This window comes from Ambystoma mexicanum, chromosome 2p (assembly GCF_040938575.1).
Source record: "Ambystoma mexicanum isolate Mex_15411 chromosome 2p, UKY_AmexF1_1, whole genome shotgun sequence".
In the NCBI taxonomy this organism is placed as follows: Eukaryota; Metazoa; Chordata; class Amphibia; order Caudata; family Ambystomatidae; genus Ambystoma; species Ambystoma mexicanum.
In genome coordinates this window covers 901,847,724-901,875,691 of record NC_090923.1, presented here as the reverse complement: position 1 = coordinate 901,875,691, position 27,968 = coordinate 901,847,724, and the positions used below count along the sequence as shown (strand labels likewise).

Here is a 27,968-nt window from a genome sequence, read left to right as displayed (position 1 = left end):
CAATTTTGCGGGCGTCCCCGCCCGACGAGATTGGCTTCTTCCACGCCATGATTGCCAGGGCATCCAAGCTTTTTCAGATCTGCCCTGAGGAGAAGAAGAATGAAGGCTTCCTCTACCAACAGCGCAAGGCCAAGAAGAAGACTGTCCTCGTGGTGCGGTTGCTGGATGACATCTGGGACGAGGGTCTTGTCCTCCACAAGAACCCGTCCACGACACCTGCCAAGAGGGACTGGTATGAGAAGTAGTACTAGGTCCCCGACACCGCCCCGTTGTGCCTTAGGGTGCAGCCGACCCCGGATTCGGTCGTCTCAGCAGCGGCCAAGAAGAAAGCGGGGGGCATCGGCTTCATCCTCAACTTCCCCACCGGACAGTGAGGGAAAGAAGCTGGACGCCGTGGGACGACGAGTCATCTCGTTGGGGCGACGACGATTAAGGCGTCAAACGCCCTAGCGATTGTGGCCCACTACAACAGTGAATTGTGGTACAAGATCGCCCCCCTGTTGGACTTCCTCCCGGACGATAAGAGGGCATAGGCCCTGGCGATCCTACAGGAGGGGGAGGTGGCGTCGGACCACGCCATAATTGTGGCCACAGACATTGCCGACACCGGTTTCCACCAGTTGGGCAACAGCGTTTGCCTTCGACGGCGGGGGTGGCCCAAGACGACGGATTTCCGCCAGAACGTGCAAGCCAAGGTTTTGGACATGCCCTTCCGTCATGATTCCTGCCCCTCATGTCCCCAGCCCTCCAAGATGTCAGGCTGGAGCCAGGCCACGATCACCTACATGGCCCTCAAGGCCCTCTCCATCCCTCCAAAGACCCACTTGGAGTCAGACTTGGCGCTTGTGGCACCAGACTCACTCACTCCCATAGGATAACATCGGGGGTTGGACTTGTAGTGCATTGATGGGGATAAGATGGATGCCCCCACATATTTCGGTTCCCCCCAGAGACACCTGGGATACCCAGAGACTATTTAAGCCACGCCCAGGCTGAAAAACATGCTTTGTGTTTTCTGCAGCGTGACACTCGCCATGTTCGGATCGGTCTCCAGTAGGCCTGCATCTTTCTTCTGCGCTCAGCTCCTGCAAGAACAAGAACACCGTTAGGAACAGCCTTACCTTGCGGCGCTTCTGCCCATCATTCATCGCTCCTTCTGTTCTGCGGGCATCTTTGGCGGTGTCATTCCCATCCCGGCACGCCGCTTCCTAAGGAAAAGGGAAAAGAACAGAAAAAAGGCATTAGTAAGCATTCAGCAAATCTTCGCTTATCTTTTAAAGACTGTACGAGCTTCAAACGCTTACCTGAATCCCAGCCGCTCTGGGGGAATTCTGTCTCCGGAAACTTCTCATCCATCTGCAAGAGGGAAAAGACACTCTAGGTTAGCGTGGAAACATCTAGAGGCGCCGCATACCGCGCTTACTCACCGCATTCTTCTTCATAACCGGCATCCACGCTGAAAATGTCGCGGCACGTAAAAGACACAGAAAAAGAACTCAGTTCAATACAAATACAAAAGGGTCGCATCGCGCTCTCACTCACCTTCAGCGCTACTCATCTCAGCAGCACGTCGCCATCCCTGGACGCCGGCCGCCATCTAAGGAAGGAAAGGAACGAAGTTGGAGAACTGTTCAAAAGACTCATTATACTTACCTGTCGGACTCTTGCCAGTGAAGTAACTAGGCAGCAACAAGCTTGCATCAATCAACACGCCCCTGCGCTGAAAGCAGGACGGAGAGCACACTTTCCAAGAAAACAAGGGGAGCTGTGGATCAAAGGGAGGGGTTGGACCCCGGGGAAGAAGGGGTTCAAGCACACAGACAATGGGGAGTTAAACTCTGCCAATCCTGTGTTTCAGGCCCAGTCTCCAGTCGAGTATACTCCAGGGAAGGGTTCGAGGTCGTAAGAGGTCAGAACAGGCTGAGTGACGTCCCCGTGGATACCAGGTGAGCATTACACCTTCGACGGGAACAATCTGTTTGGAAAGACTGTGGATGAGTCGCTACAGGCCAACAAGACCGACACAGAGACGGCTCGGGCCTTGGGAGTTCTGCAGCAGCGGTGGCCTCCCTTTCCTGAGGCAAGCAAGGTGCCTCCAAAGGATTCGGCAGCGGCTCCTCGACCTAAAGTCAGGCGGCCCGCTCCTCTTTGCAAGAAGCCTACAGGGGACGAGCCAAGTCAGGTGGATTTCACCGTCGTCGCGAGGGAGGCCAAGGCGGCTTCCAAGCAAGACTGAACCGGCAGCCGCTCCGGGCCCCCCGAAGCACCCCGGTCGGAGGCCAGCTGACAGCGTGTGCGAGTCCATCTCCACAGACCGTTGGGTACTGGATGCCCTGGCCCACGGGCACACACTGGAATTTCTAAAGAAGTGCCCCCGAATTCTGCCCGTGGCCAGGAAGGAAAACCACATCCCTCAACTGCTGTTAGATGTAAGGGCGATGCTCAAGAAAGGAGCCATCAAGCTCGTCCCAAAGAGGCTCCGGGGCTCTGAGTATACTCAAGATATTTCCTTGTCAGAAAGAAGACAGGAGGTCGGTGTCCCATCCTGGACTTGCGTCGGCTAAACAAATACGTCAAGGCACAGAATTTCCAGATGGTCACCCTCCAGCACGTGCTGGGACAGCTGGAGGAAGGCGACTTCCTAGCGTCGTTGGATCTGGAGGATGCGTACTTTCACATCCCCATCTTAAAAGGACACCAAATGTTTCTCAGGTTCGTAGTGCAAGGGCGATGCTACCAGTTCAAGGCCCTCCCATTCGGATTGAAGTCGGTGCCCAGGGTGTTCACCAAGTGCCTGGCACCAGTGGCGGCACGGCTGCGCCTGCAGGGGATCCACGTCTAGCCCTACCTGGACGAGCAGGAACAAGGGAACTCGCCGTCAAACACACGGCAAGGACAGTCCGGCTGCTCACGGACCTGGGATTCTCCATCAACTTCCCCAAATCCCACCTGGTTCCGTCGCAGGTCGCACTGTTTCTGGGAGCCAAGCTCGATACAGTATCGCAGTAGGCCTCGCCGTCGGAGGAAAGAACGCAGGCCATCCTGGGCAAGGTACAGCGTCTGCTGGCCACAGACGTGGCCAGAGTGAGGTCCATCAAGTCCCTGCTCGGGATGATGTCCTCTTGCATCTATCTGGTGCGCCTGTGCAGGCTTCGGATGTGTCCTCTGCAGGAGTTCCTCGACGCCCGTTGGACACAAGCGACGGACAGCTTCGAGGACAAGATCTCGCTCAAGGAAGTATTCCGCCAGGCAATTCGATGGTGGGGCACCCGCGCACATCTCGCCGTGGGCATGGACTTTCAGACCCCAGCATACCAGGTGACGGTGACAACAGATGCCTCCCTGGAGGGATGGGAAGCTCACACCGGAGATCTTCACGCAAGAGGCCTGTGGCTCCCGGAGGAGAGGCCACTCCACATCAACATACTGGAGCTCCGAGCAGTGTTCTGTGCCCTCAAGTCATTCCTCCCATCCCTCAAGGGCAAGGTGGTGAGGATCTTCACCGACAACACCATCACGATGTTCTACACCTGGAAGCAGGGAGGAACCAGATCCCCAGCCCTATCCAAGGAGGCCCAGGATCTCTGGCACTGGGCCGTTGCCCAGGGGATGTTTCTGGTGCCTTCATCTAGCAGGGCTAAAAAACACCATCGCCGACTCGCTCAGCAGGGAGCTGCGCTCTTGCCACGAGTGGGAACTACGCCAGGATCAAGTGGATCAACTCTTCCGGCGATGGGGCAATCCCCAAATCAACCTGTTCACGACGGCGACAAACTCCAAGTACCAGAGGTTCGCCAGCAGGTTCCCCCAGCCGAGGAGCATGGGCGATGCTTTCTCGTTCCCCTGGGACGGACTGTTCCTGTATGCGTTCCCGCCGTTGCTGCTCATGCTCATCAACCAACTCAAGAGGTCCCGGTGCAGGATGATCCTCGTCGCACCGAGGTGGCCGAGACAGATATGGTTCCAGGACCTTCTGGACTTGTCAGCGTCCCCACTAGTCAAACTGTCGACGGACGCAGATCTTCTCTCCAGAGAAGGAGGCGCCATTCTTCATCATGACCCAGAGTCGCTGAACTTTCAGGCCTGGCTCCTGCAGCACTAGAGTTTGGAGGGTACGATATCCCGGCTGACTGCAGAGGTTCTTGCAAAGGCCAGGGCGTCCTCAACTCTCAAGTGCTACAGACACAAGTGGAAGAGGTTCTCTGTCTGGTGCCGTGCACAGAAGATTAACCCTCTACGGTTTACGGCCCCTGAAGTGCTACCGTACTTACTGTCGCTGGCCAAAGCTGGACTAGCTCACACTTCCATCAAGATACATCTGGCAACGATTTCCCGATACACCAGAACTGCAGGACGATCGTCCTTGTGGTCTCATCGCCTGGTGAAGGAGTTTATGAAAGGACTGTTCCGATCGTTCCTGCCGGTGAAGGCTCCAGCCCCGGCATGGGAACTCAACGTGGTGCTGACAAGGCTCATGGGCCCGCCATTCGAGCCCTTGCATTCGGCTCCATTGAAGTTTCTGTCGTGGAAGACCGCGTTCCTTGTGGCCATCACCTCTGCACGACGCGTGGGAGAGATGCAGGCCCTTTCCTGCAAGCCTCCGTACTTGACTTTCCATGAGACGAGGGAGGTGATGAGGACGCACCCTCCTTCATGGCCAAGGTGCCGTCGGACTTCCATTTCAACAAGCCCTTGGTGTTACCAGTCTTTTTCCCGTCGCCTTCGTTGCCGGCCGAGAGGACTTTGCACTCGCTGGATGTAGCTAGAGCGCTGAAGTTCTACATGGACCAAACGAAGAGTTTTCGGAAGACATCACAGCTGTTTGTGAACTTTGGACCTGTGAACCAAGGGATGGCTATTTCGAAGGCTTCCATTTCCAGATGGCTCTCCGGCTGCATCATGCACTGTCATCGGTTGGCAAACCGACCTTTGCCCGGCCGTCCGAGAGCCCATTCGACCAGAGCGATCGTTGCTACCACGGCGTTCTTGTCTGGTGTGCCCCTGCTGGACATCTGCAAGGCTGCTACGTGGAGGTCGATGCACATCTTCACGAGATTCTACTGCATCGACCGGGATTCCAGGGAGGAGTCCAGAGTCGTCCAGGCAGTGCTGCGCAACCTGTTTGCTTAAGGTGAGCCTGGTGAGGAGGTAAGAGATGCTTAATGTTGAGTTTTATGTAATGCTTAATGTTGAGCCTTGCCACCTCCCATGGTTGTGCATGTGTGTACTGCTGTGTATTCTTATATTCATGAGCATGTGAATCCATGCCAGACCCCATGCTGGAGAAGGAACAAGTTACTTACCTGTAACTGTTGTTCTCCAACATTGGTCTGGCATGGATTCACATGCGAACCCTCCCTCCGTCCCCTCTGCGGCTCTTCACTTGGTCATACGTGCTACCAAATCTGAGGATGGCTGCCGTGGGCGGGGCTTAGGGAGAGGGCAGTCATTGGCTGGGGGCAGTATGACCCAGTGTCCAGTGATTGGTTACTACTAAGAAAGACAGATCAGAAACAAACTGATACTGATTTTTTCTTTATCGAGGATTCCCAGCTTGACGACGGGGAATATTGATGAGCATGTGAATCCATGCCAGACCCATGCTGGAGAACAACAGTTACAGGTAAGTAACTTGTTCCTTCTTGTCCCTTGAGACTGTTGACCTTTAAAACTGTATTTTTAGTTGTGGTTACTTCTGCTCTGAGTGAGTGAGTTGCAGGCACTATTCGCTAAGCCACCTTTCACGGTGTTCCATAAGGACACGGTTGTCCTTAGGGTTCGTCCTTCTTTTCTTCCGAAGGTTGTGTCGTAATTTCGTTTGAGCCAGAAGGTCATTCTTCCGGCGTTCTATCCTCCTCCGTATCCTGGTAAGGAAGAGGAGAGGCTCCATAGGTTGGACCGTAGGAGAGCTTTAAGGTTCTACATCTCACACATGTTCCGGGTCAGAGTAGACGATCAGCTCTTTGTAGGATACGCTGGAAGGCGTTTGGGACAAGCTGTTACTAAGCAGACTTTGTCTAGATGGATTATTTTGGCAATCTCTGAATGTTACCGTTTGGCGCGTAAGGACCCTCCGGTAGGCTTGCAGGCCCATTCTACTAGGGGTGTGGCTGCCTCTACTGCTCTGCAGAGGGGTGTTCCCATTCGTAACATTTGTGAAGCAGCCACATGGGCCTCTGTCCATACTTTTGTAAAACACTACTCCCTGGAGTCTACCCATGGGCAAGATTTGGCCTTTGGCAAGGCAGTCCTTTATTCTGCAATTTAATTGGGCATTATAAAATTCTAAATTCTTTTCCCACCTCCATACGTTGATACTGCTTTGGGAGTCTGTCATAGATGTGGAATACGTCGGAGGACACAATCCCTTCGAAGAACAAGTTACTTTCTTACCTGGTAACGTTCTTTCGATGGGATGTTCCTCCGACGTATTCCACATTGCACCCTCCCGACCTGCCCCTCTATAGAATTTCTTATGTGATTGCAGCTTACGTTTCCGCAATGCTTTCTGTAGTCATACTGGCAGAAGATTGGTGCCACACGTTCTGGGGGAAAAAACTAAACTGAGGCTACGGGCGTCGTGCGTCCTACTTAAAACATCCGGTGACATCGGCTCAACGGAGGCCCTCGAGGACAGCGTATCAACGTCATTGACGCAGACGCCGAAAATGTTTCCAAAGCAGCACAGCTGTGGGGATTACCCGTCATAGATGTGGAATACGTCGGAGGAAAATCCCATCGAAAGAACGTTACCAGGTAAGAAAGTAACTTGTTCTACTCAGGAGTCAGACGTGCAGAGCGAGTGGGATGATTACATTGTAGAGAAGCCTGGTAAGGAGGACTCCCCAGGAGATGCTTCACCACCAGATGATCTAGTGCCTTTTCATGCCATAATTGATAAAGCAGCGGACCGCTTTAATTTCAAGTTGCATCAGAAGAGAAAAAATGGGTGCTCTATGAACATGGAGACAAACGCAGAAGAAAGTCCCTACTATCCCTCTTTTGGATACTATATGGGACACTGGAGCAACATTTTTGGCTACACCATTGTCCACACAACGGCCCTCGTTTCAAGGCTGGAGAAGATGTATAGGGCACCGGACATGGCACCATTATGCCTAAGGGGCATACCAAACTGGATTCCTAGATAACGGTTGCAGCCAGGAAAAGGTTGGCTAATCCATTCTCACCTCTTTCAGCTCCACCGGACAAAGAGGGACGTAAATTGTAGGCCATGGGCCGGAAGGTATAATCTTCGGCCTCTCTCACCATCAGGGCTGGGAACGTCCTGGCAATGACTGCATGGCTGAACCGTGAGCTGTGGCTCCGTATGTCCAAACTGACCAAGCATTTGCCTGCAGACCTGCAAGAAGAGGCCAAAGCAATCATATCGGACGGCGAGGGCACCTCCGACCATATAATCGACACGGCTGTTGACCTAATCGGGTTTCAGACAAATGGCCCATGGTACAGTCTTGAGAAGGTAAGTCTGGATGAAGGCTACGAACTTTAGACCAGAGGTTCGGGCTCAGATCTTAGATATACCCTTCGATGGGCAAGACCTCTTTGGTAAAATGACCATCTCAAGGGCATAAAAGCGGATACCGATACGGCACGAGCCATCAGTTCCCTAAAGGACAAAGACAATGATCGTAGATCCTTTCGAGGAGCATCCTCAAAATATAGGGGTTTCAGCCGCCTCTCCTACAATCAAAAAATGCAGACTAACACCAAGACAGATACCATCAGTCATCAAACAGGTACACCCATAGGGGCAAGCATGGCTCCAACCACGGCAAGGCCCAGATGAAGCAAAACTGACTATCTTCTTCCTCCTCTCTCGCGACGCACCCCGGTGGGCGGGAGAGAAAGCCGTTTCTATCAACGTTGGCTAAAAATAACATCAGACAAATGGGTGCTACAGGTGGTCTGTGAAGGTCACACCATCGAATTCCTGGACCTACCTCTTTTCCTTGCCCCCGTTCCACGCAAAGTGCATCATCAGAAGCAGGTCATGCTGGAGGTTCACAAGCTACTCCTAAAAGCAGCTGTAGAGCTGGTACCATACCGACAAAGGGGAAGAGGCTTCTACTCCCAGTTCTTTCTGGTGAAGAAAAAGAATGGTCAGTGGAGACCGATTCTGGATTTGAGAGCTCTCAACAAGTTCATCAAGCGCATCAAATTCAAGGTGACGTCTCTTCAGAACATTCTCCTGTGGCTCAACCAACACGACTTCCTGGCCACCCTCGACTTGGAGGACGCATATTTCTCAGGTTCACCGTAGGGGAGTCGCATTTTCAGTTCTGTGTCCTCCAGTTCGGCCTAAAATCAGCACCAAGTGTGTTTACCAAGTGCCTGGCACCGGTGGCAGCATACCTCAGAAGGTTGGAAACGGAGGTCTTCCCTTATTTAGACGATTGGCTCATAAAGGACACTCAGACTGGTGTGCGCCGCAGTGGAGAGAACAATAAACTCTTGAAAGAGTTAGGGTTTTCGATAAACGAAGAGAATTCCTGCCCCGTTCTCAACAAGACAGTGCTGTTTCTGGGGCAGAAATCAACACCAGTATACACAGAGTAAGACAGTCAGCGGACAGAATATCTGCACTAATTCATCGGTCTTCATGGTTTCAAAGCAACGGGGCGACCCTCAAATCTCTTCTGGGCATGATGTCCTCATGCATATTCCTCATACCAAATTGCAGGCACCACATGAGGCCAATCCAAGAGACCCTGGATCACCAATGGAAGCAGGCAATCGGCTCATGGGAAGATACCATACAACTACCAGCGGCCTTTCACAAAGCCCTCCGATGGTGGAGCTTACCTCAGAATCTGCTACGGGGAATGCCTTTCCAGGCTCCAACATCAACCTTTCTCCTCAGAACAGATGCCTCGCTATCAGGCTGGGGAGTGCACTTAGCAGATCTACAAACCAAAGGCACTTGGTCCATCCAAGAATGTCAGCTGCACATAAATGTGTTAGAGCTCAGGGCAATTCGATGGGTGCTGAAAGCCTTCCTGCCGGTACTGGCAGGGCAAGCAGTGACCATTCAAACAGAAAACACAACCTCGATGCACTACACAAAAAACAAGACGGAACAAGGTCGGAATTGCTATTGCAAGAGGCTCAAAAGCTATGGACCTGGGCTTTGCATCACTAGGTCCACATCAAGGCGTAACGCCAACTGGGTTTGGACATTGTCCAGGCAAGTTAAGCAGAGATTACTCGGCATCCCACGAATGGGAGCTGGACGAAGCAGAAACCCAGACGATTTTCCAAATGTGGGGATGTCCACAGATCGACCTTTTTGCCACCAAGGCCAACAAAAAATGCCACAGGTACGCCTCCAGGTATCCGGAACACCACTCGATGGGGGACGCCTTCTCAGTGGACTGGATGGGCAAATTCCTTTATGCCTTCCCTCCTATCCCACTCATAGCGAGAGTGCTATGCAGTTTGGCATCCAACTCTGCATCACCTGTCTCTATGCCCTCTGATTCGCCTCAAAGTTCATCAGAGCCTCTTAATTCAACAAGGTCGGAAGATGCTCCACCATGACCCAGCAAGCCTGTCACTGCATGCATGGTTCCTGACCAGCGGAAATTAATCAATCTGAATCTTCCTGCAGAATGCTGGGACGTATTCAAAGCCTCTAGGGCCCCTTCTACACGAACAACCTACATCCGGAAATGGACCCGTTTTACCAAGTGGTGTGAAACATCTTCAGTGAACCCGCTCTCCGTTTCCCTCGAACAAATACTACTGTACCTGTTGCACCTAGCGAAAGTAGGGCTTTCGCTTTCATACTCCTTCGCCTCTGGAATCTTCCCATCCCCCCTCAAGCACTCCCTTGGGCACCCTCTCCTTAAGAAACCCTCTGCCGACCCCTCCTGTCCAGCTAACTATCGCCCAATCTCCATCACTCCCTTCCTGGGCAAGCTCCTGGAGAAACTGGCCATCTCCCAGCTTAACCTCCATGCTGAAGCTGTTGATAGTCTCCATGACCATCAATCTGGCTTCAGAGCGGCCAGAAGCACGGAAACTGCTCTCCTGAACATCCGTGAGGACCTGCTCTTGAACCTCGACTCCAACACTCTGTGTGTTCTCATTCTGCTCGATCTCTCTTCTGCCTTTGACACTGTCAACCATGCCATCCTGCTCAACCATCTCCGTGATAACCTGGGTATCACTGGTCAGGCTCTGGCGTGGCTGACCTCTTTCCTTTCCAATCGACCCTCCCAGGTCCAACTTGGGTCCTTCCTCTCTGACATCTTTTTCTCCACCTGTTGCGTTCCCCAGGGATCTAATCTCTCTCCCTGGCTGTTCAACCAGTATCTGGCACTCCTTGCCCACCGCATCGCCGCCCTCTGCCCCAACTTTCAGTGCTATGCGGACGATACCCAGCTCATTTTCAGGCTACCCTCGGCCTCCTCCTCTCCCTCCCTCATCTCTGACTGTCTGTCTGCTATCCAGGAATGGTGTGCTGCCAATGACCTCTGCCTTAATGCTAGTAAGACTGAGATCCTACATCGGCACACCCACTCCCTCCTTCCCTGCAGCTCACTGGCCGGCCTCTCTTGGCCCTCTTCCTGCTCCTACCTGCAAGGCAAAAAACCTCTGGGTCATCTTCGACTCCACACTCTCCTTCTCTCCTCATATATCTGACGTCTCTAAGAAGTCACATTACCAGCTGCACCTCCTCAGAGGTATTCTTCCCTTCCTCTCCTTCCCCCAGAAGCTCACTGTCTCCCGAGCCCTGGTTCTCTCGAAGCTGGACTACTGTAACAGCCTCTATCTTAATCTGCCTGCCTCCACTCTCCGCCCTCTGCAACTCATCCACAACAGAATTGCGAGACTTGTCCTTGGCCTCAAGCCCAGGGCCCGTATCTCTCCAGGACTGAAATGTCTACACTGGCTCCCAGTGGCTGCGAGGATTAAGTTCAAAACCCTCTGCATTATCCACAAGGCCTTCTGGGGCCTGGGGCCTAAATACCTTCAACTCTCTCTTCCTAAATATCTTCCTTCCCGAGCCCTACGCTCATCCGTCTCCAAACTCCCTCAGGGTCAGCCGCTTCTCGAAGCAACGAGCTGGGGGTAGATCTCTCTCCGCGGCAGGGGCCTCCCTCTGGAACAGCCTTCCTGCCTCCCTGAAACTTGAGGAGAACCATCTCCGGTTCCGGAAGCACCTCAAAACCTTCCTCTTCACTTCTGCTTTCTCTCTTCCTCTCCCCTGCTAAATTCTTCACCAAAACTGCACTGATTCTGCAACTGGGCCACTCTCACCAACCTCGGTCCTGGGCCCAGTCACTCTTCACTTGCACTGCCTCCCTGGCAACCCCTGCACTGCGGGACTGTCTCTGTATCACTACAGACCCCCCCCCAGCACTTGTCTGCACTTACCTTGCACTTGCCACCAGCTGGCCCTATTTATTTATTATTTTATTTCTATTCTACTTATTTGTACTGCACCTCCCCCCCCCCCCCTTGCACTTTTTCCCTTCCCCCTACCCCTGCACTTGCGCGGTCTGAATGACACCTGGCCTAGTAGGATCGTTGTCTGTCTTCCCCTTGTTGTTCCCCCCTCCCTGCCTCGTCGCGCCTTGAAACACTTGTGTATAGGCACGTTACAAATGCCATATCATATCATATCATCATATCCATCAAGGTGCATATCGGCATACACGACTAGCCCAGGTCAACAATCTTTACTCACCAAACCGGCTATCAAAATATTCTTAAAACGATTGATCTGTGCTTTCCCGCCAACTTCTACACCAGTTCCTACATGGAGCCTGAACAAGGTTCTAGCAGCGCTCATGGAGCCACCATAAACACCAATTCACAGGTGTGACTTTTACATTTTTTATCCCGGAAAGCAGCTTTCTTAGTAGGTATCACGTCAGCTAGGTGGATTAGCGAGTTGCAAGCCCTGTCTTCAGAGCCGCCTCTCACCTTGTTTCTTGGAGACTGTGTCATATTAAGGACGCACCCGAAATGTTTACCTAAGGTACTGTCAGAAATGATGCTCACCGAACGCATCGTTCTTCCTAACTTTTTCATGAATCACTCTTCTGATGCAGAGAGGTCCTTACACTTACTCGATGTTGCAATGGTCCTAAAGTTATACATCCAGAGAACTAAAGAATTCCGCTCCTCGACTAGACTTCATCGTATTTGCTGGCCGGACTAAAGGACAGCACATTTCAAAGCAAAGTTTGCCGCGTTGGGTTTCCCAATGTATCAGCCACTGCCATCAGTCAAAAGACGATCCACTTACTAGAACACCTTCAGCTCACTCCACCAGACGAAGGGCAGCTTCGGTTTCTTTTCACGCTGGAGTACCATTGAAAGACATCTGCAGAGCTGCAACCTGGAGCAGTCTGCATACGATCGCCAAACATTACTGCCTAGCAGAAGATACCAGCAAAGAGTCAGCAGTAGGACAAGCGGTTCTGCGCCATCTCTTTGCGTAAGGTAGGAGCAGCCTTCTCTTCCCGCCTTCCCTGGTAATGTAACCTTTTGCTTGTTGTATAGTAAGGCGTGTAGAAGGATCTGCAGAATGTACATATGTTATGGGCATTACCTAACTGCTTGGTATTCTATTCAAGCATCTGAATCTATGAAAGATCCAATGCTGGAGAAGTTTTAGTTACTTACCTGTAACTGTATTTCTCCAGCATTGGTATCTTTCATAGATTCACATGCGCCCGCCTGCCTCCCCTGAGAGGCTGCTCCCTCTTCCCGCAGCCATCCTTCCTGTAGTCTTCTACGGCTCAAAATCTGAAGATGGCTGTCGGGGCCAGAGCTAAAACCCTGCCACCTCATTGGTTAGGGACATAAGGACCAAAGTGAGGTGGAGGGACTACACAAGTGAATTGCTCATAGGCCATAAGGGGCAATCTACATTGTATTTCTATGGAAACAATGTATATATATTTAATTTTTTAATAATTATTTAAATCACTGAGGATTCCCAGTCTGACTACAGGGAATATTAAAGCATGTGAATCTATGAAAGATACCAATGCTGGAGAAATGCAGTTACAGGTAAGTAACTAAAACTTCTATTTTAAGAGGTGCTGTTGAGTTGAGTACTGTTGACCTTGTTCAACAGTACTGACACCCCTTTGAAAGCCAGTTTCTAAGTGATATGGTTTTATTATCTACTTACCACTGTTAAAGCGTATCAGTAGGACTTTGCCAAAACGTTACTCTATGGTATCTAAAAGGGAAATGGGTTGATAATTCTCTGGCTTATCACACTCTTTTTCATAAATTGGGCCAATTACTTCCATTTTCCAAGATGAAGAAACATTCCCCATGACACACATTGCATTGAAGGCGACGGTTAAATAAGATGCCCAATCCTCTGATTTGTCGTTTAGTACTTCATTGGGGATTCTGTCAGGACCTGATGCCTTATCTGATTTTGTGTGACTTAATTACAATTAGTACCCGGCGAGAGTCCAGCAGAATGCAACATGCATTCTGATTGGCTCTCGCCGGGTCGTTACCCGGCCGAGAATCCTTCCAGCCGCCTTGTCCACAGCAGGGGGCGTGGCAGCACCTCAGCCAATGAGGAGGCTCAAAGCGGGGCCATCCCCGCACCGAGCCTCCCCACAGCTGAGAAGGTGCCTTGGCCCCCTGCTGGGGATTCAGGTAAGGGTTGTCATTTTTTTTTCTCCCTTTCCTAACACCTCCCTCCCTCCCTCCCCTTCGCACCCACCTCCTTCCCCTTCCCACCCCACTTACCTTCTGTCTCCTTTGTCCACGGCGGCGGCTTGGCAGCCTCCAGCCGTGTGGAGGCTCGAATCGGGCCATCCCCTCTCTGTGCCTCCACACAGCTGGAGGCTACCATCGGCCCACGCTGGGGATTCTGGTGCGTCTTTTTTTTGTTTTTTGTTTTTTTTTTCTTTTCCCTCCTCTCCCCCATGTCCCAAGACCACTTACCTTCTCCTCTGTCGTCTTTCGGGAGCGGACGCGCTGGGAACATTCCTGTTCCCAGCGCGTCCGCTCCTGATGGCCGCCATGGATAGGGAAAACAGACTCCGTTTCCCTTTCCTGGTGGGCATTTTCTTGGTCGTTCGTTTTTTTTTTTTGTCCCGAAAAGCTGCAGCGTTTCGTGACAGAAAAAAGTGCTTTTAGTGCCTCGGCCATGCAGATCCTGTGGGCTGGGTTACTAATAGGAATATGCCCCTTGCGGCAGAGGCAATACCGAGTCAGGTAATGCCCTAACTATGGGCCCCGGGCCATTACCTGACTCGGTAATGCCTCCGCCGCAAGGGGCATATTGCTTAATTGTTATCTTACTATGGGGCTCAATGTCACGTTTGTTTATGCTCCCAAACTGGTGGTTCATCATTTGATGGTCTCAGTTCTATATATAGATCTCTAAAATGATCGTACCATTCATTTTCTAGAATACAAAAGTCAAAACTGTGAACATAGGCATCCGTACCGGTCAATATTATTTTCAAAATTACCTAGTGTTCCCCCATCTTGGCAGCATCTATCCCCAGCCCCACATTCCCCTGGAGAGGTTTTCTTTTCTTTTATTTGACTTTATAATCTTATCATTCTGTTGAGCCTCCCTTATTCTGTCAGTCCCTGGAGGAACAGGGATTTTTTTAAATCAAACTCTATAATTCGGTTTTGGCTTCCCTACATTGTCTATCATACCAGGTTTCCTTTTGAGACAGTTTATTCCTTTTTACTTTGTTTTTGTGTCATATGGACATAACATTTCCAGGATCTGATCAGATGAATGCCAGACCCTGCATGATTAGTCAAACGCCTGTCAACAAAAGAGGCTTGAAAAATAGGGAGAATTTGTGTGCACAAGTCACTGATGACTTGGGGATAATCAATGCAATCAAATCTAATTATCTTTCTAGAACCTTGGGCATACCAGGTTTAACAATGCCTGCATACTAAGATCGTTTACAAGGCAGGGGACTACAAGGTCCAAGTTTAATTTCAGAGGATTATGATCGTGCTCATGTCTTGATATGACATGAAGTCTTTTCTACTCTCTGCCCCACCTCTAAATTCACTAGGATGCAATCAATTGATGAATAAGAGTAACCTTGTCTAAAGGTTGCTTTTGCTTGTCCATCACCTCTAGCCCTACAATTGCAAGCCCGAGTCCTAGCTTTATCAAAGTTTCTACTATTGGTTGGGTAAATGTGTGTTTCTTCTTTGTTTTAATAACGTCTTATGATGGTATATCCCAACGATGCTCTTTATAAGCTCAGTTATTAACCCAAGGGCCCCAGTTTTTAAATTAAAATCGCGCCACTACGACACAATCACTTTTTTTATTTTCCCTTCCGATATCCCCAATATTTTTCAAGGAGCTTCATTGTTGCCAGTCCACTCAGGCTGCAAGAGCTTAGGGAGAATCATCAAAAGAAGGGTTTGAATATCACTAGAATCGGACTCCAGTGGAGCACACAGTTTGACAAAACCCCACTTAACCAAGTTCTCAGTTCCCCACTTGGGGGATTGTGTTGTCATTTAATAGCTGCGACAGAAAAGTTAGCATACCCTTCTATATGGAGCGGATCAACAGCACACATTTTTTAGAAACAGAATATGTCTATTTCCCTTGTACATTTTACTCAATTAGTATCTTTTAGATTTTTTGAAGCCTGCAACGTTCCAAGACGAAACAGATGTACTACAGTACTGGCTGTGCTCCAAATTGTTGTGCTAGGATGGAATGGCAAAATAGTTGAAGTGGGTTTGGTGCGTCAGTCCCTAGTACTCGATCTAGAGGATGTCATGGCTTCATCTGTTGTGCAAATTCCCCCTTCAGATGTAGTGTTAACACAAGACACTGAGGTCAATGTAATGATCATTTTGATGAGAATCGCAGGTGGAATGTATAAGCACATCTTTGTTTGACGCAAAGGTGTTGGTATTCTGGCCAATGGTGGTATTATGGCCTGGCTGTATGGATTATATTTGTGTACTCGAGCCAGATGGCAGTAGGGTTCTAAATTCAATTGCCACAACTATTTTTACACAGTAGAAACCCAAGTTGTTGGCATCCCTGTGACGATAAATATAAACGCTATCGCTTTGAATAATTGAACTGCATCCTTTGATGTGACATAGCCAATGAATTGTTTTATTCAAGAGATGTCCACCCCCACCCTCTCCTTTTCAAGTTTCTTGTAATCGGCGCTAAACTAAGTATACTGTATTTCTTTTAAATTTGGCATTCGTTATTCGACAGTCAATCTTCAAAGTTATGGATGCCTCCCCTTTGTAATTGTGGATATACACATTTTTTGAGTGCATGGGAGGTTTTGGACGGCAAATCAGTCAATTATGGATTTCATTTTCATGGCCGGACTATCATCTGATTCACAATAGTTGGAGTTTGAGGGTATAGATCAGTAAATACAATGTCTTATTTGTGTATATATATATATATATATATATAATTTTTTTTTCTTTTTTTTTACAGGGCCCTGTAGTTATGGTTAAGTTGCTCAACTCCTAGGAAGAGCAGTTTTTGGCCGGCTTATAACTTTGCTCCCCCAGGACGAATCCTTACCAAACCCATCAAAAAAAGTATATGTCCCCCTCTGAATCAGTCAAAGGGGGGGGGGGGGCGGGTAGTTGTAGGAGACGTCCCAATTTTTGTTCGTTATCCATAGACGCAATGGAAAAATTGAGGAAAGAAATGTGGTTCATATCTACAGCCCAAACCGCGGGACGGATTTTCACCAAATCTGGGGCAGGAGCAGCGATTTGGTGTAAACCCGTCCAGTAGTTTAAAAAAAATAAAATAAAATGGCCCAAAAGTAGGTTAATAAAAATGTGTGATATCTGGGTTCGGTCCGCAGACTCACTACCCTGTTCGGTCCACGGACAGGCCTCTGATTGGTTCAGAGGGAGACCTGAGGTCCGCAGAAATCAGGATGGTGAAAAGCGTGAAATGCGTCAGATTTTTGGAAATGCCTGCCATGTTGGATTTGCGGACATCTGCCGTTGTCAGCGAACATCGCGGTAAAAACCTATTAAAAAACACAACATTGCACTTGTCCAACTCATCAAAAATCTCTGAGGATGTAGGGGTTGATGTGGATGGGATGGGATGGGATATGGCCGTAAACAGACAAAAAACGGGTGTTGTGCACCCCTGAAGTCCGCGAGCAGTCCGGATGTTCGGGTGGGGGGAGGACGTCCTGTGATGTTCACGAACACTTCAGATGTTCGGGGACATCTATGCCTATTTCTGCATTACTCGGTTGGTGAAAAGCAATTTTTGGATGGCTTATAACTTTGGCACCACTGAATGAAACTGTATGAAATTTGGGAATGTTATTCTAGACCTGATTCTGCATGGTATTGGAAAGTGTGGTGCTGTTATGTCATGAATGAACAAAATTAGAGAGGAGGGTCCCAAAATATTGGAAAGGCTTATAAATGTGGTGCCATTTGACGAATCTGCACAAATGTTCACTGTAATTTTGCATATTGAAAATGCGGACTGGCCGCGGAACGAGGCAAGCACCTGCTGTGTCTGGCGTACAGACGCCAGAGTAAGATAGATATATATATATGCGGTCGGACTCCCATAGGAACTCCTCAAAATTCTATCGTTAATTTTGATTTGAGTATTTCAAAAGTGATAAAAAACCTGTGTCCCCCTCCCCCACCCCTCACCAGACTGCAAAGTTTTGTAAAGATTTGTTAAAAAATAGTTGAGCGTAAGCAAAACAAAAATATCCATAAGTGCAGCTGACTCCCCATTCATTTTCCCATAGATAAACAGGGTCAATTGTTTCCAAAGCGCACAGCCCAAACCATTGGATGGATTTGGACAAGGTCCAAAACAACTTGGGCACAAAGTGTTGACTCTCGATCCATGTGTGGTTTGGGGTTATGATATGATATGGCATTTAGAACATGCCTATACACAAGTGTTTCATGGTTATTCCGTGCAGTCATTTGTAAAATATTTGACAGATCTATATATATCTTAATCTGGCGTCTGTATGCCGTACACAGGTGTTTGCACCAGGGGAGAGAGGGAGTGAAGGAAGAATTTAAGGAGGTCCTGCTCAAGACAAAGAGGGAGCGCGAGACAGTTCCAAAGAAGGGAACCCGCTGAGGAAAGCGATCGACCACCTGCTGTCTATTCTGTTTAGCAAACCACTTCACATGCAAGGAGTTGGTGCCAGAGGAACACATGGGTCTAGAGGGGAGTATTTGATCAGAAAGAGTTGCAGAGAGTGGTGACCGGCCCCAGACAGCCTTGTGGATGATGCAGAGGGATTTGAATTTAATCTGTACTGCAATCAGGAGCCAGTGAAGACTTTGTAGGGCAGCAGAGATGCGGTCCCTGGGCTTGAGGGGTCGCATAATGGACGAAGCTATATTAAGCAGCATGCTATTGCAATAGTCAAGCCTAGAGAGAACCAGAGCCCAGGTAACATTGAGTCTGTGGGGGAAGGTGAGGAAAGGTAGAATTCCTTTCAGAAGCAGAAGCAAAAGCTGAAAGTGGGACTTCTTCGCAGTGTCCTGAGTATGAGGGAGGAAGGAGAGAGAGAGGAGTAGAAGATGACTCCGAGGTTTCTGACTTCTGAAGAGGGAGCATGCGAGAGCCCACGGAAGAAGGCCAGAGTGAAGGGAAGAAGTCTGGTGCCAGGGGCCCCAATAGGGAGGATCTCTGTTTTGCTGGCATTGAGGCAAAGATGATTTGAGGTATACCAGACCAGGATGGCTGAGAGGCCGTCTGGGTTGAAGGAGGGTGCAAGGGCGTCTGTAGGAAGTTTGAAGAAGAGTTGTCATCAGCATAGCACTAGAAGTTGGGGAGAGAGAGGAAATGAGGAGTACCAGCAGAATAAGGTAGATGTTAAAGAGCCAAGGTCATAGAATGGAGCCCTGGGAGATGCAACAGGTGGAGGTGTAAGTAGGAGAGGAGAAGGTGCCCAGTATGACTTTGGAGAGCAGTCAGTTAGGACCATTGCCTGCCATTCAAGCGAGGGAGAGACATCCTCACATCCTCCTATAGCAACGAGCCACCACTGATGGATCCATTAAAGAAGACTTGTATTTCCAGGTACAGCACACACCCTAGTACTTCTAAACTGGTATGCGTATGTGGTGTAAAAAGTATTTTCAAATATGCAAATGTTATACTGCGTTGATAATTTGTCGATGAGGGCATCATATGCTTGGGAATACTGTTGTCAATAAGCCTCTTACTTAGACTGTGGTTGAAGCAGCAATCGTCCCCCGATAGCACATTGAGACGTGACCTTTGTTCAACTCGTCTGCAGCTGAAAGTGAAACATTTCACATCTTTCTGTTTTTATTGAAAACAACTAGGATTCTCCTCTTCCTTAAGATAGTTGGGAGAGGGCTAAAACATGATGGCCTCCACGTTTGCTGGATCCACTTGAATATGTTTGGAAACAATAGCTTTTATGTGCATCTGGCTGGTGCAGCACAACTGATATTTGCCCACAGATGGATTTGAGATTTGCTCTGCTATTCAGTTTAGAAGTATCAAGATTCTCTGTGTTTCTCCAGTGTTGTTCAAAACACTGATGTGATGGTTCACCAGGATTTCCAGGCGATTCATGGCTCCAACAGTGTGTTCCATCAGCCACTGAGACCTTTGATAGGCCTTGAGGCAACCTTCTGAATTCCTAAAATCTTGTAGTGCAGCTGAATGCTGTCTTTGATTTCTGGCATCATTAGTATCTTAACACTTCTGTGGTCGGCACCAGCTTTTTTCGTAAAAATAAATATTTTCATAAAAGCATTCAACAAAAATCTTTACAATAAACTTATAAAATGGTGGCCCACATTAAAAAAAAAAAAAAAAAAACCCTTGGGAGTAATATAATTTCACACATATTTGCTGTGCTATCATATCAAATGGGAAATCCAATGTGTAAAAATAGTACACTCGTTAAAATTAATCCGGAAACATAAGCTTTTAAAAAAATAAAATCTTCCTAGGGTCTTCTTCCGAATGCAAATGACAGCTAGTTACTAAGTTACTGGCCTCAGAAAATACACATCTGGTAATGACATCAGAAAATATAAAGCTGGTCTGCACTACCCCGTTGCTGAGTTTCTTTTTTGTTATTAGATTATACAATGCGATCACTATGTGGGAGTTACCGCACATCCCACCAGTTTCAAAGTCATTACAAAATAGCAACAATATTACAAACAAACGTATAAACTGATTGCCTACATAACAAATGTCTTGGACTCCATGTGTATGTATTTTGAGCATTATACCAATAGGGGGGTTTTGTTGCATGGTGGAAATGCATCTCTCTTCTCTCTTGTCTGCTGCAATCTACCATACCTGCACCTTTTGGATAAAAATGATCATCAGTCCGTCTAGGGTTTTATACTTCAAGGAGGTTTATCATCCTGGGTGAGAAGTTCTTTCCAAGCCATCACATTGTTGCTCCCCTCCTTCATCCCCCTCTGCATTGCGTTGAGCCGTACCACTGAATCTGCCAGAGACAAACATCTCAAGTCCCCCCACCAGCTTTCCGACCTGGGGCCTGTGGGGGATTGCCATGCCTTGGCTGTCCGCCTTTCTGCCAAAACACATGCCAAATCCAACATCCTAGCCGCCGGCCATGTCTCCTTTGATCGTGGAAACATACCTAGCCGTCAAGCCTCTGGCACCCAGTTAAACTTGGTGAATCTCCATTGTTTAATACTGTCAGCAACCCCTTGCCAGAACTGCTTCATCACCCTGCATTCCCAGGACATGAGCATCATGTCGGCTCCTTGCCCCTAAAAAGTGGACACCCAATGTCCAACGCTCCTGGGAATTGGAAAATCCTATGCAGAGTCATGTAGGGTCTGTGTAATATGTATAACTGGGTGAGCTTGAACCTGCCGTTTGTGGAAACCCTCTTTGTGTATAACGACGTATTTGCCCATTCGTGCTCCGTGACCTCCCTACCAATGTCTGCGTCCCATTTAAATTTCACTTTAAGTTCATCTGTTTGCACCCCCACGAATAGCCTCTGATACAATCTCGAGACCCTGTGGCGTCCCTCTGAGATGTCATACAACAACCTCAAGACAGTATCTTCCTCCATATGTTACGGGAAAATCTGCCACTTGGACCTGTCGGTATGTAGCCGCCTTGTACATGTCAGGAACTGTCCCTTGTTCACCCTGTCCCTTCCGTTACCTCTAGGAACGCACTCTACAAAAACTGATACCCCCACACTGCTACCCCTTCATCCTCCTACTGGGTCCTGATGGCCTGAGGTTGTTTATTTTTACTGCAACGACGGCCGCGAAAGGGATATTCAGCGACTATGGTTCTCCCAAATTCAGTATCCTTTTCGTTCTCGACCAGATTTTCCCACCCAAGGTCAGCCGATAATCAGGAGTCTGGAATTCTTTAACCAGCTAGCCAGAGCACCTCTTTCAACCTGTATGGAGAAGCTTGATATCGTGTGCCTTCATCCAATAGCCACCCAGCCACCGGCTGCAGCTGACCCACCAGATAGTATAAGTTCATGTGAGTTAACTTCACCCCATCCTCCATATACTCTCTGCACATGACGATTCTGCGCCTTCTGGGGCCGCAAATGAATCCACCCAGCGTAGCGTTGAGCTTTGTGAAGAAAGACGTAGGAATGTAAAGGGACACATATATGAAGTGGTACAGCAGCTTGGGTAAAATCACCATCTTGATGAGAGCAAATCTATCCATTACTGAAAGCGCATTTTTTCCCAAAATCTGATCCATTGTGCTATGCCTTTGCATGCTGTGACTGTGTTTTGCCCCTGCAAAATCTTGCAATTGTGGCAAATATTGATACTGAGGTATCGAAAGGATTTGGTCTCCCACTTCAATCCCAGATTCAGGGGATATGCTTTGTCGAGGCCCATCATTTCCGCCATTGGGAATATGCAGGATTTGTCTCTGCTGACTGTGACCCCGAATAGTCTTGAAAAATTATTCAAGACCTCAAAGATGTATGCCAGATTGTCCTCCAGGTTTTGGACATACAAAGCATATCATCGGCATACAATCAGACAATGGGCCTCATTACACGGTAGGCGGTAGCCATGGTGCTATTAGCGCCATGGCTACCCCCTTAACCGCATTCCGGGTCCATGTTCCCGGAATGGGGACTTACCAAGTCATTCCGACCTTGGCAGGACCGGTAAGTCCCCATTCCGGGAACCATTCCCCATTCCCATTGAGCCCCCATGGGGCTCCCCATGGGGCTCAATGGGAATGGGGAAGGAGCTAATAACTGTACCGCAATTTGCGGTACCGTTATTAGCTCTGAAACCAGGCGTTATGGGAGGGACCCGCTAAGGGACCTCGTAGTAGGGCGGTAAGGGATTACCGGCACCGGTGCCTTTACCGGTGCCGGTAATCCCTTACCGCCTACCGTATGAGGCGGCCCATTATGTTTTGTTCCATCCACCAGCAGCCCTGCATCCCCAGAGTCTGATCCTAGAAATGCTGCAAGGGGCTCTAGTGCCAGGGTGAAAAGCATCAGGGACAGTGAGCACCCTTGTTTCGTGCCTCTGCATATATTCAATTTCTCTGAAATATGCTTCCCTGTTTTCACTCTAGAAGCCGGAGCTGTGTTAATCAATTTTACCATACACCAAGACTCTCGAGCATGGCGTACAGCCATTCCCATCTAACCGAATCAAATGCCTTAATAGCATCCAGCGAGATGACCGCACACCTATCCTTGCAGTGTCTAGTTCTGTCTATTGGAGTCTCCTCAAGTTCTAGGCAGTAGTTCTGCCCAGGAAGTACCCAGTCTGATCCGGATGCATCATTAACCCAATGACTCGTTCTGCCTATCAGCCAAAAAGGGCAGTAAGGATTTTACAGTCTTAACTAACCATTGACAATGGTCTATACGACTCGCATCTATGTGCTGGTCTGCCTTATTTAGTTATCAGTGCTATTATGGTTTCCCTCATACTGGGTGGTACTATCCCCTGGTCATAGGTGCCCTCGAAAGTCTCTCCTTGCTGTGTTATGTAAATGACAAAAGAGATCTACTGCAACAAAGATTCCTGCTCCAAACCCACAAGTGCAACTGTTATCTGTGGAACTATCATGTGTCCACTTTCATTACACTTGGTGATAATTTACCAACGTATAGTCTCGACAAAATAACTCTGGTCCTGTCATTGGTCATCCATGATACCTAATGTGGTAAACAACTATAGGATGCAAAACTTTCTATGTTAACTCTTCTCAACTCTGAAAGATGGACCATCAGGCAGAGCTCAATATGACGTTTGGCTTTATATTGCAGGCCTAGAAAATTATTACACCCCTGTTGTAAGCATAATGTAAACTGTTGATTAACATAATTGAAATATGATATTGTTAGAACTCCAATTGCACCGCGTTTGAAAGTTTTCAACAATCTCATTAGATAGGCCCATTTCTCAGTCCATGACAGATTCATAATTCCAAAGGTTTTCAGACAGGAAGGGTTTGTTTAATTCCACATGCACAGTATAAGATCACGATGCAACACCTACAATTTTCCAAAATATTTTGTTCTCAACATTTTGGAATGTGTCGATAGTTATGCATCCTGCCATGCACTGGTACCATAAAATGCCACCTTTCCCTTGTAAACTGGCTGTATGCACTTTAGTGGCCAGTGATTTATATTTATTGCAAAACTAATTATACCAACCGAATCCTGTCACATCTTCATCCTAATGTTATTGGTATGGGCTTGCCATGATAGATAGGTTCTGCATTTAGGAAGTTGTGTTCTACATGCCTGCGTAGAAACCCTCACTGGGTGCTTAGTTGTTACATGCTTGACGTTCGAGTTTTGTGAGTGATCTTTCAAACCTTGACTGTTCATGTAAGTCGCATAACAATTCACCAGCTTTTGTAGTGCTTCAGAAGTATGCACCATTAATAATATAGTATCATCAGTATATGAAAGAACGTACAATCTTCTAGAACCAATCTGGGGAATCTTGAAATGCAAATTCAAGAGAAAAAGGGCCGTCATACACCCTTGTCTAACACCTTTCTCAATGCCCAAAGGTTCTGTAAGTTCCCCATATTTGACATTTGAGTATTTGTGTTGTGCGCCATCAATGGATATAGTAAATTCTTAAGAATCCCCATCCCGCTAACGGTTGCTCAGAACCATGACTTGCTGTGCTTGGGGTACTGGTCTGTAATGGTTCAGCTCTCTGATTTGCAGTAGTCGAGGCACATTTTCATATCCTGGAAATGGCAGTGATTGACCCTACTTCTGAATTTAAAGACGTTTTTATAGCAAAGTATAGAGTACAATGGTTGAGCCGATGTATTTTCGAAGGATGCTCTTGCTTTAGGCACTGAAAAGGCATCAGCAATTTTGAAGATTCTGCACATCTTTTCCTTTGAACAACCTAGTAGATTGTGGTAAGGATGATAGTTATCGAACCTTTAGAATGTGTATCTGCAGTCTGGCTGTGCTATATCCTGCATCTGATGGCTACATGAAATCTGACAGACCTTAGAGGCCATAGTATCCAGTTTCCAGTTACTGGCCATACTGGTTTATTAATGGTAAGGGTGCTGTCTTTTACTTTCCATCTCTATATCTCCTTCCTGATCTTTGAGAAAGGCTGGGGTTTCGCACCTACTCCTCCAATCTCTGCACTACCAGCAGTATTGGGTTTTTTCTGCCCCATCACGGTGCTTCCTCCACTGAGAAATGGAAGTTTTACTTTGCGATAGTCTAGCTATTGGAACTGCCTATGCCCTGGAGACCTACTGACAGTTTCTTTTGCAGGTTCATTTTTGTAGCCACATACTTAAGCTTTCTGTCCCTGGTACTGGGTTACCAAATAGTGCTGACGTCCTATGCTACTGGCCTTTCAATGTTTTTCACAACACTTGCTCTATTTTATTCTCTGGGTGGACAGTTCCACTCTTCTTCCACTTGAGTGGATTTGCTTTGTGTAATAATCATCATGATGACCCATGTCCAGCCTGGCAGTGGTCGGCATCTGGTTTGTGGTTGCTGCTGTCAAACCTATTGCAAATTGCGATGTGCAAATTGTGATGTTGGGTCTGGCCTGACACTGCTGGCTTCTCCCTTTGTGGGTGCGTTTGGATGAATGCCAGTGGTGTAGTGGCTAATTATATTACCAGGTCAAAGTGTCTGCTAGTATTTCTAACCTAAAGCCATCCTGGTGGTACATCCTTCGGTCATAGGAGGCTTTCAAGTTGAGGGGATTGATACATCTGTTCCTCTAATTGACTCCTTGCTTGCATGCTTCACCAGGTTCCTTATCTGTTGATCCTCTCTCCTCTGCTCTTCAACGTCGGATCCTGAAAGCAATAGTCAGCATCTTTTTCTGTGCATGTAGCTTCTTTCCTGAAGAAATTGTCCCTCCCCTGGACTGAATTGCGTTGTATACCTCTGATTGCAATACATAGGCATTGCAATGACACAAGAGAAGGGTTGCTTATTGATTTATGCTACAAAGAGATGTTTTAGGCGACTTGACTGCTTTAAACCTCATTCTTCCTCTCGTTTGGGGAGAAGATTTCTCCCTGAAAACTCTTTAAAGCTCATGCACGGAGATCCTGAAATTAGGGATTGGTTTAGTCTGGAAGCAGCCCTCCTAGATTACAGTGGATGGACTGCAAGTCTCGGGTGAGAATGGAAATTCAACGTTACCAGCCAATGAGGTTAATGACTGAGTACCTTTGTAGGGCACATGAGAGAAGAAAAGATCAGAGAGCGACTGTAATAAAGAATTCGTCTGCCTGTTTTCTGTACTGCATTTGCTGTAATCTGGTTCTAAATAGTCACTTTAGAAAAAACGTACTGGCTGTCACAGAGACTGCTGTATATACTTTTGTACACCCCGGTGTTGTGCGCACCAGTTAGTTTCCTTAAACAGATGGCTCTGCATCAAGGGCACTGCTTATATCCAGTCAGCATGGCAATTTTAAATTGACAAAAATCATTTTATTGGCTTATCTTTACATTAACTGGTCTTGGCAGTATTAAACGGTTGGCAGTCCTTCAATGACAGGAGCCTGGTAAGAAAGGTCGAGTCATTCTGAAATCTCTCCTCTCTCTTGGCTGGGCTCAGAAAGCCAGCTTCTGCCCTGCATTTAATTAGTGGTCCCCATGTCACACTGCCATGGAAATGCCATGGAAATTCTTATTTCGGTCTTTCCCTGACCACATACTTCAGTTTCAATATGATCTTTTCTACTGTCTTGCTACATAACATTCTGCCCGTCAGCATGCGGGCACATGGATTGGTTGTAGAAAAAAACTCTGACAACTTTGACCAGTAATAATTGTCCATGTGATTGTTTTGCACATTTCCGTTTCCTAATTTTATGATATCAGCCTATTCAAAATATTGCATTTGTTTCCCAGTAGCTCATTTGACACTAACAGTCCCCTCTTTTTATCCCTTTCAGGTAAATTTCAAGTCATGATTCTCAGGTCCTAAACTGGCATAGCTCTGTGGGTGTCCTCGATGCTGCTGCCATCATGCGTTAACCACCTGGCTGCCAAAAATCCGAAGGCTGCTGCTGAGACCTAGCTGCCAATTGTTCCTAGATATTCAAGGAGCCAAAGAATTCATACATTGATAGTTTGCTGGGATTTTATATGGTCTTTTGTTTAATGCCAAGTTTGTATGGGTTTAACCATGAACTTGCTGGAAGTTTATTCATCTATGCAAATTCTTTAAACGTGCTGTTAACTTTTGCACAAATAGGCAAACCTTCAGAAAATAGTAGTCCTCTGTGTTTTTACGTTGGTACTGTAGGTAATCCTCGTTATAGGAGCCAACCATACACCAGTGTGTGTGTGTGTGTGTGTGTGTGTGTGTGTGTGCGCGCGATTCCTAGCCTCAGAATACATTTGTTGTAATGTGAAATGAAAAAGTAAGATTGAATGTGAAAAACGATTGAAAGGTGCTGATATTTTAATCAGAAAATATAGGGCTGTCTGCAAACGTGCGTTGAGCTGGTGGATGCCAGGTTAAGGGAACCACAGTACAGCTGTTCTTCGTTGTTGTACTTATGGCAAAAAACACGGACAGTAGGGCTTTTTTTGGGTAATGTTTCAATTCTTTATGTATGGATATGGTACTGTAATTGCACTGTCTGACTTATTGTCACTTTGTACGCGTGTGCACTTTTCATGGTCCCTCCCCAATGTATGATTCTAAAGAACATTTACACTGATGTTAATATATTTGATTTCGTAAAATAAACTTTTCTTTTGCATTCTTGTAAAATGTGCATGTTTCAGTGATTGTAAAATGTCAAAACTATGGAGCAGTGGTTATCTTGTTGCACTGGCAAAGACCCAGCACTGTCAAATATTGTGGTTTGTCTTGGTTGCTGTACTCATGCATAGAGCTTTTTGAGTAGGCAATACTCCTTTGGTTGTTGGTTGAGGTATATCTTCATCACTGTAACCGTAAGATAGGTAAGTGGACTACTTCATCCTCTGCATGCATCGGTGTGTAACATGTACATCAGTTTTGAATGCCTCTGGATCCACTCACCCTTCCATCCTTCTATTTCGACAAGATGAATATGACCGAGTTGGGCAAAGACCTGTTATCAACACCAAGAAAGTGTGCAATTACTAAATATTATTATAACTCCTAGTTTACATATTTTGCTCCTAGAAGTAGCAGAATAACTGCAGAACTGCCTGAAACACGGAGTGATGGTAAGGTGCTGAACAGGGTCTGAAATCTTTATTTCAACAGGCTCACTGGAAGAAATATTTACATGGTCCATGCTTTAAAAAATTGCATCCATATAAAAATGCAGAGTAACATTTTATATGAGGTAAAGTACCCCCTACCGTTCGTTATAAGGTTATCTCAAGTCACAGAGGAGTTTGTTTAAATGTTTTTATTAATAGTAAATAGTGTCAAAGGTTATGAACAAAGGTAAGACATTT

General features: G+C 47.5%; 1 protein-coding gene across 1 annotated transcript in view; it reads left to right on the top strand.

Annotated features, from left to right (window-relative positions):
- LOC138566888 (trafficking protein particle complex subunit 6b-like) overlaps positions 1–27,288 on the top strand; it is a 279,670-nt gene extending 252,382 nt beyond the window's left edge. Inside the window, exon 6 of the mRNA XM_069644613.1 lies at positions 26,462–27,288. Within this exon, the coding sequence (XP_069500714.1) occupies positions 26,462–26,493 (32 nt within the window). The 3' untranslated portion in view covers positions 26,494–27,288. The remainder of the gene's footprint in view (positions 1–26,461) is intronic.
- The last annotated feature ends 680 nt before the right edge of the window (positions 27,289–27,968 follow it).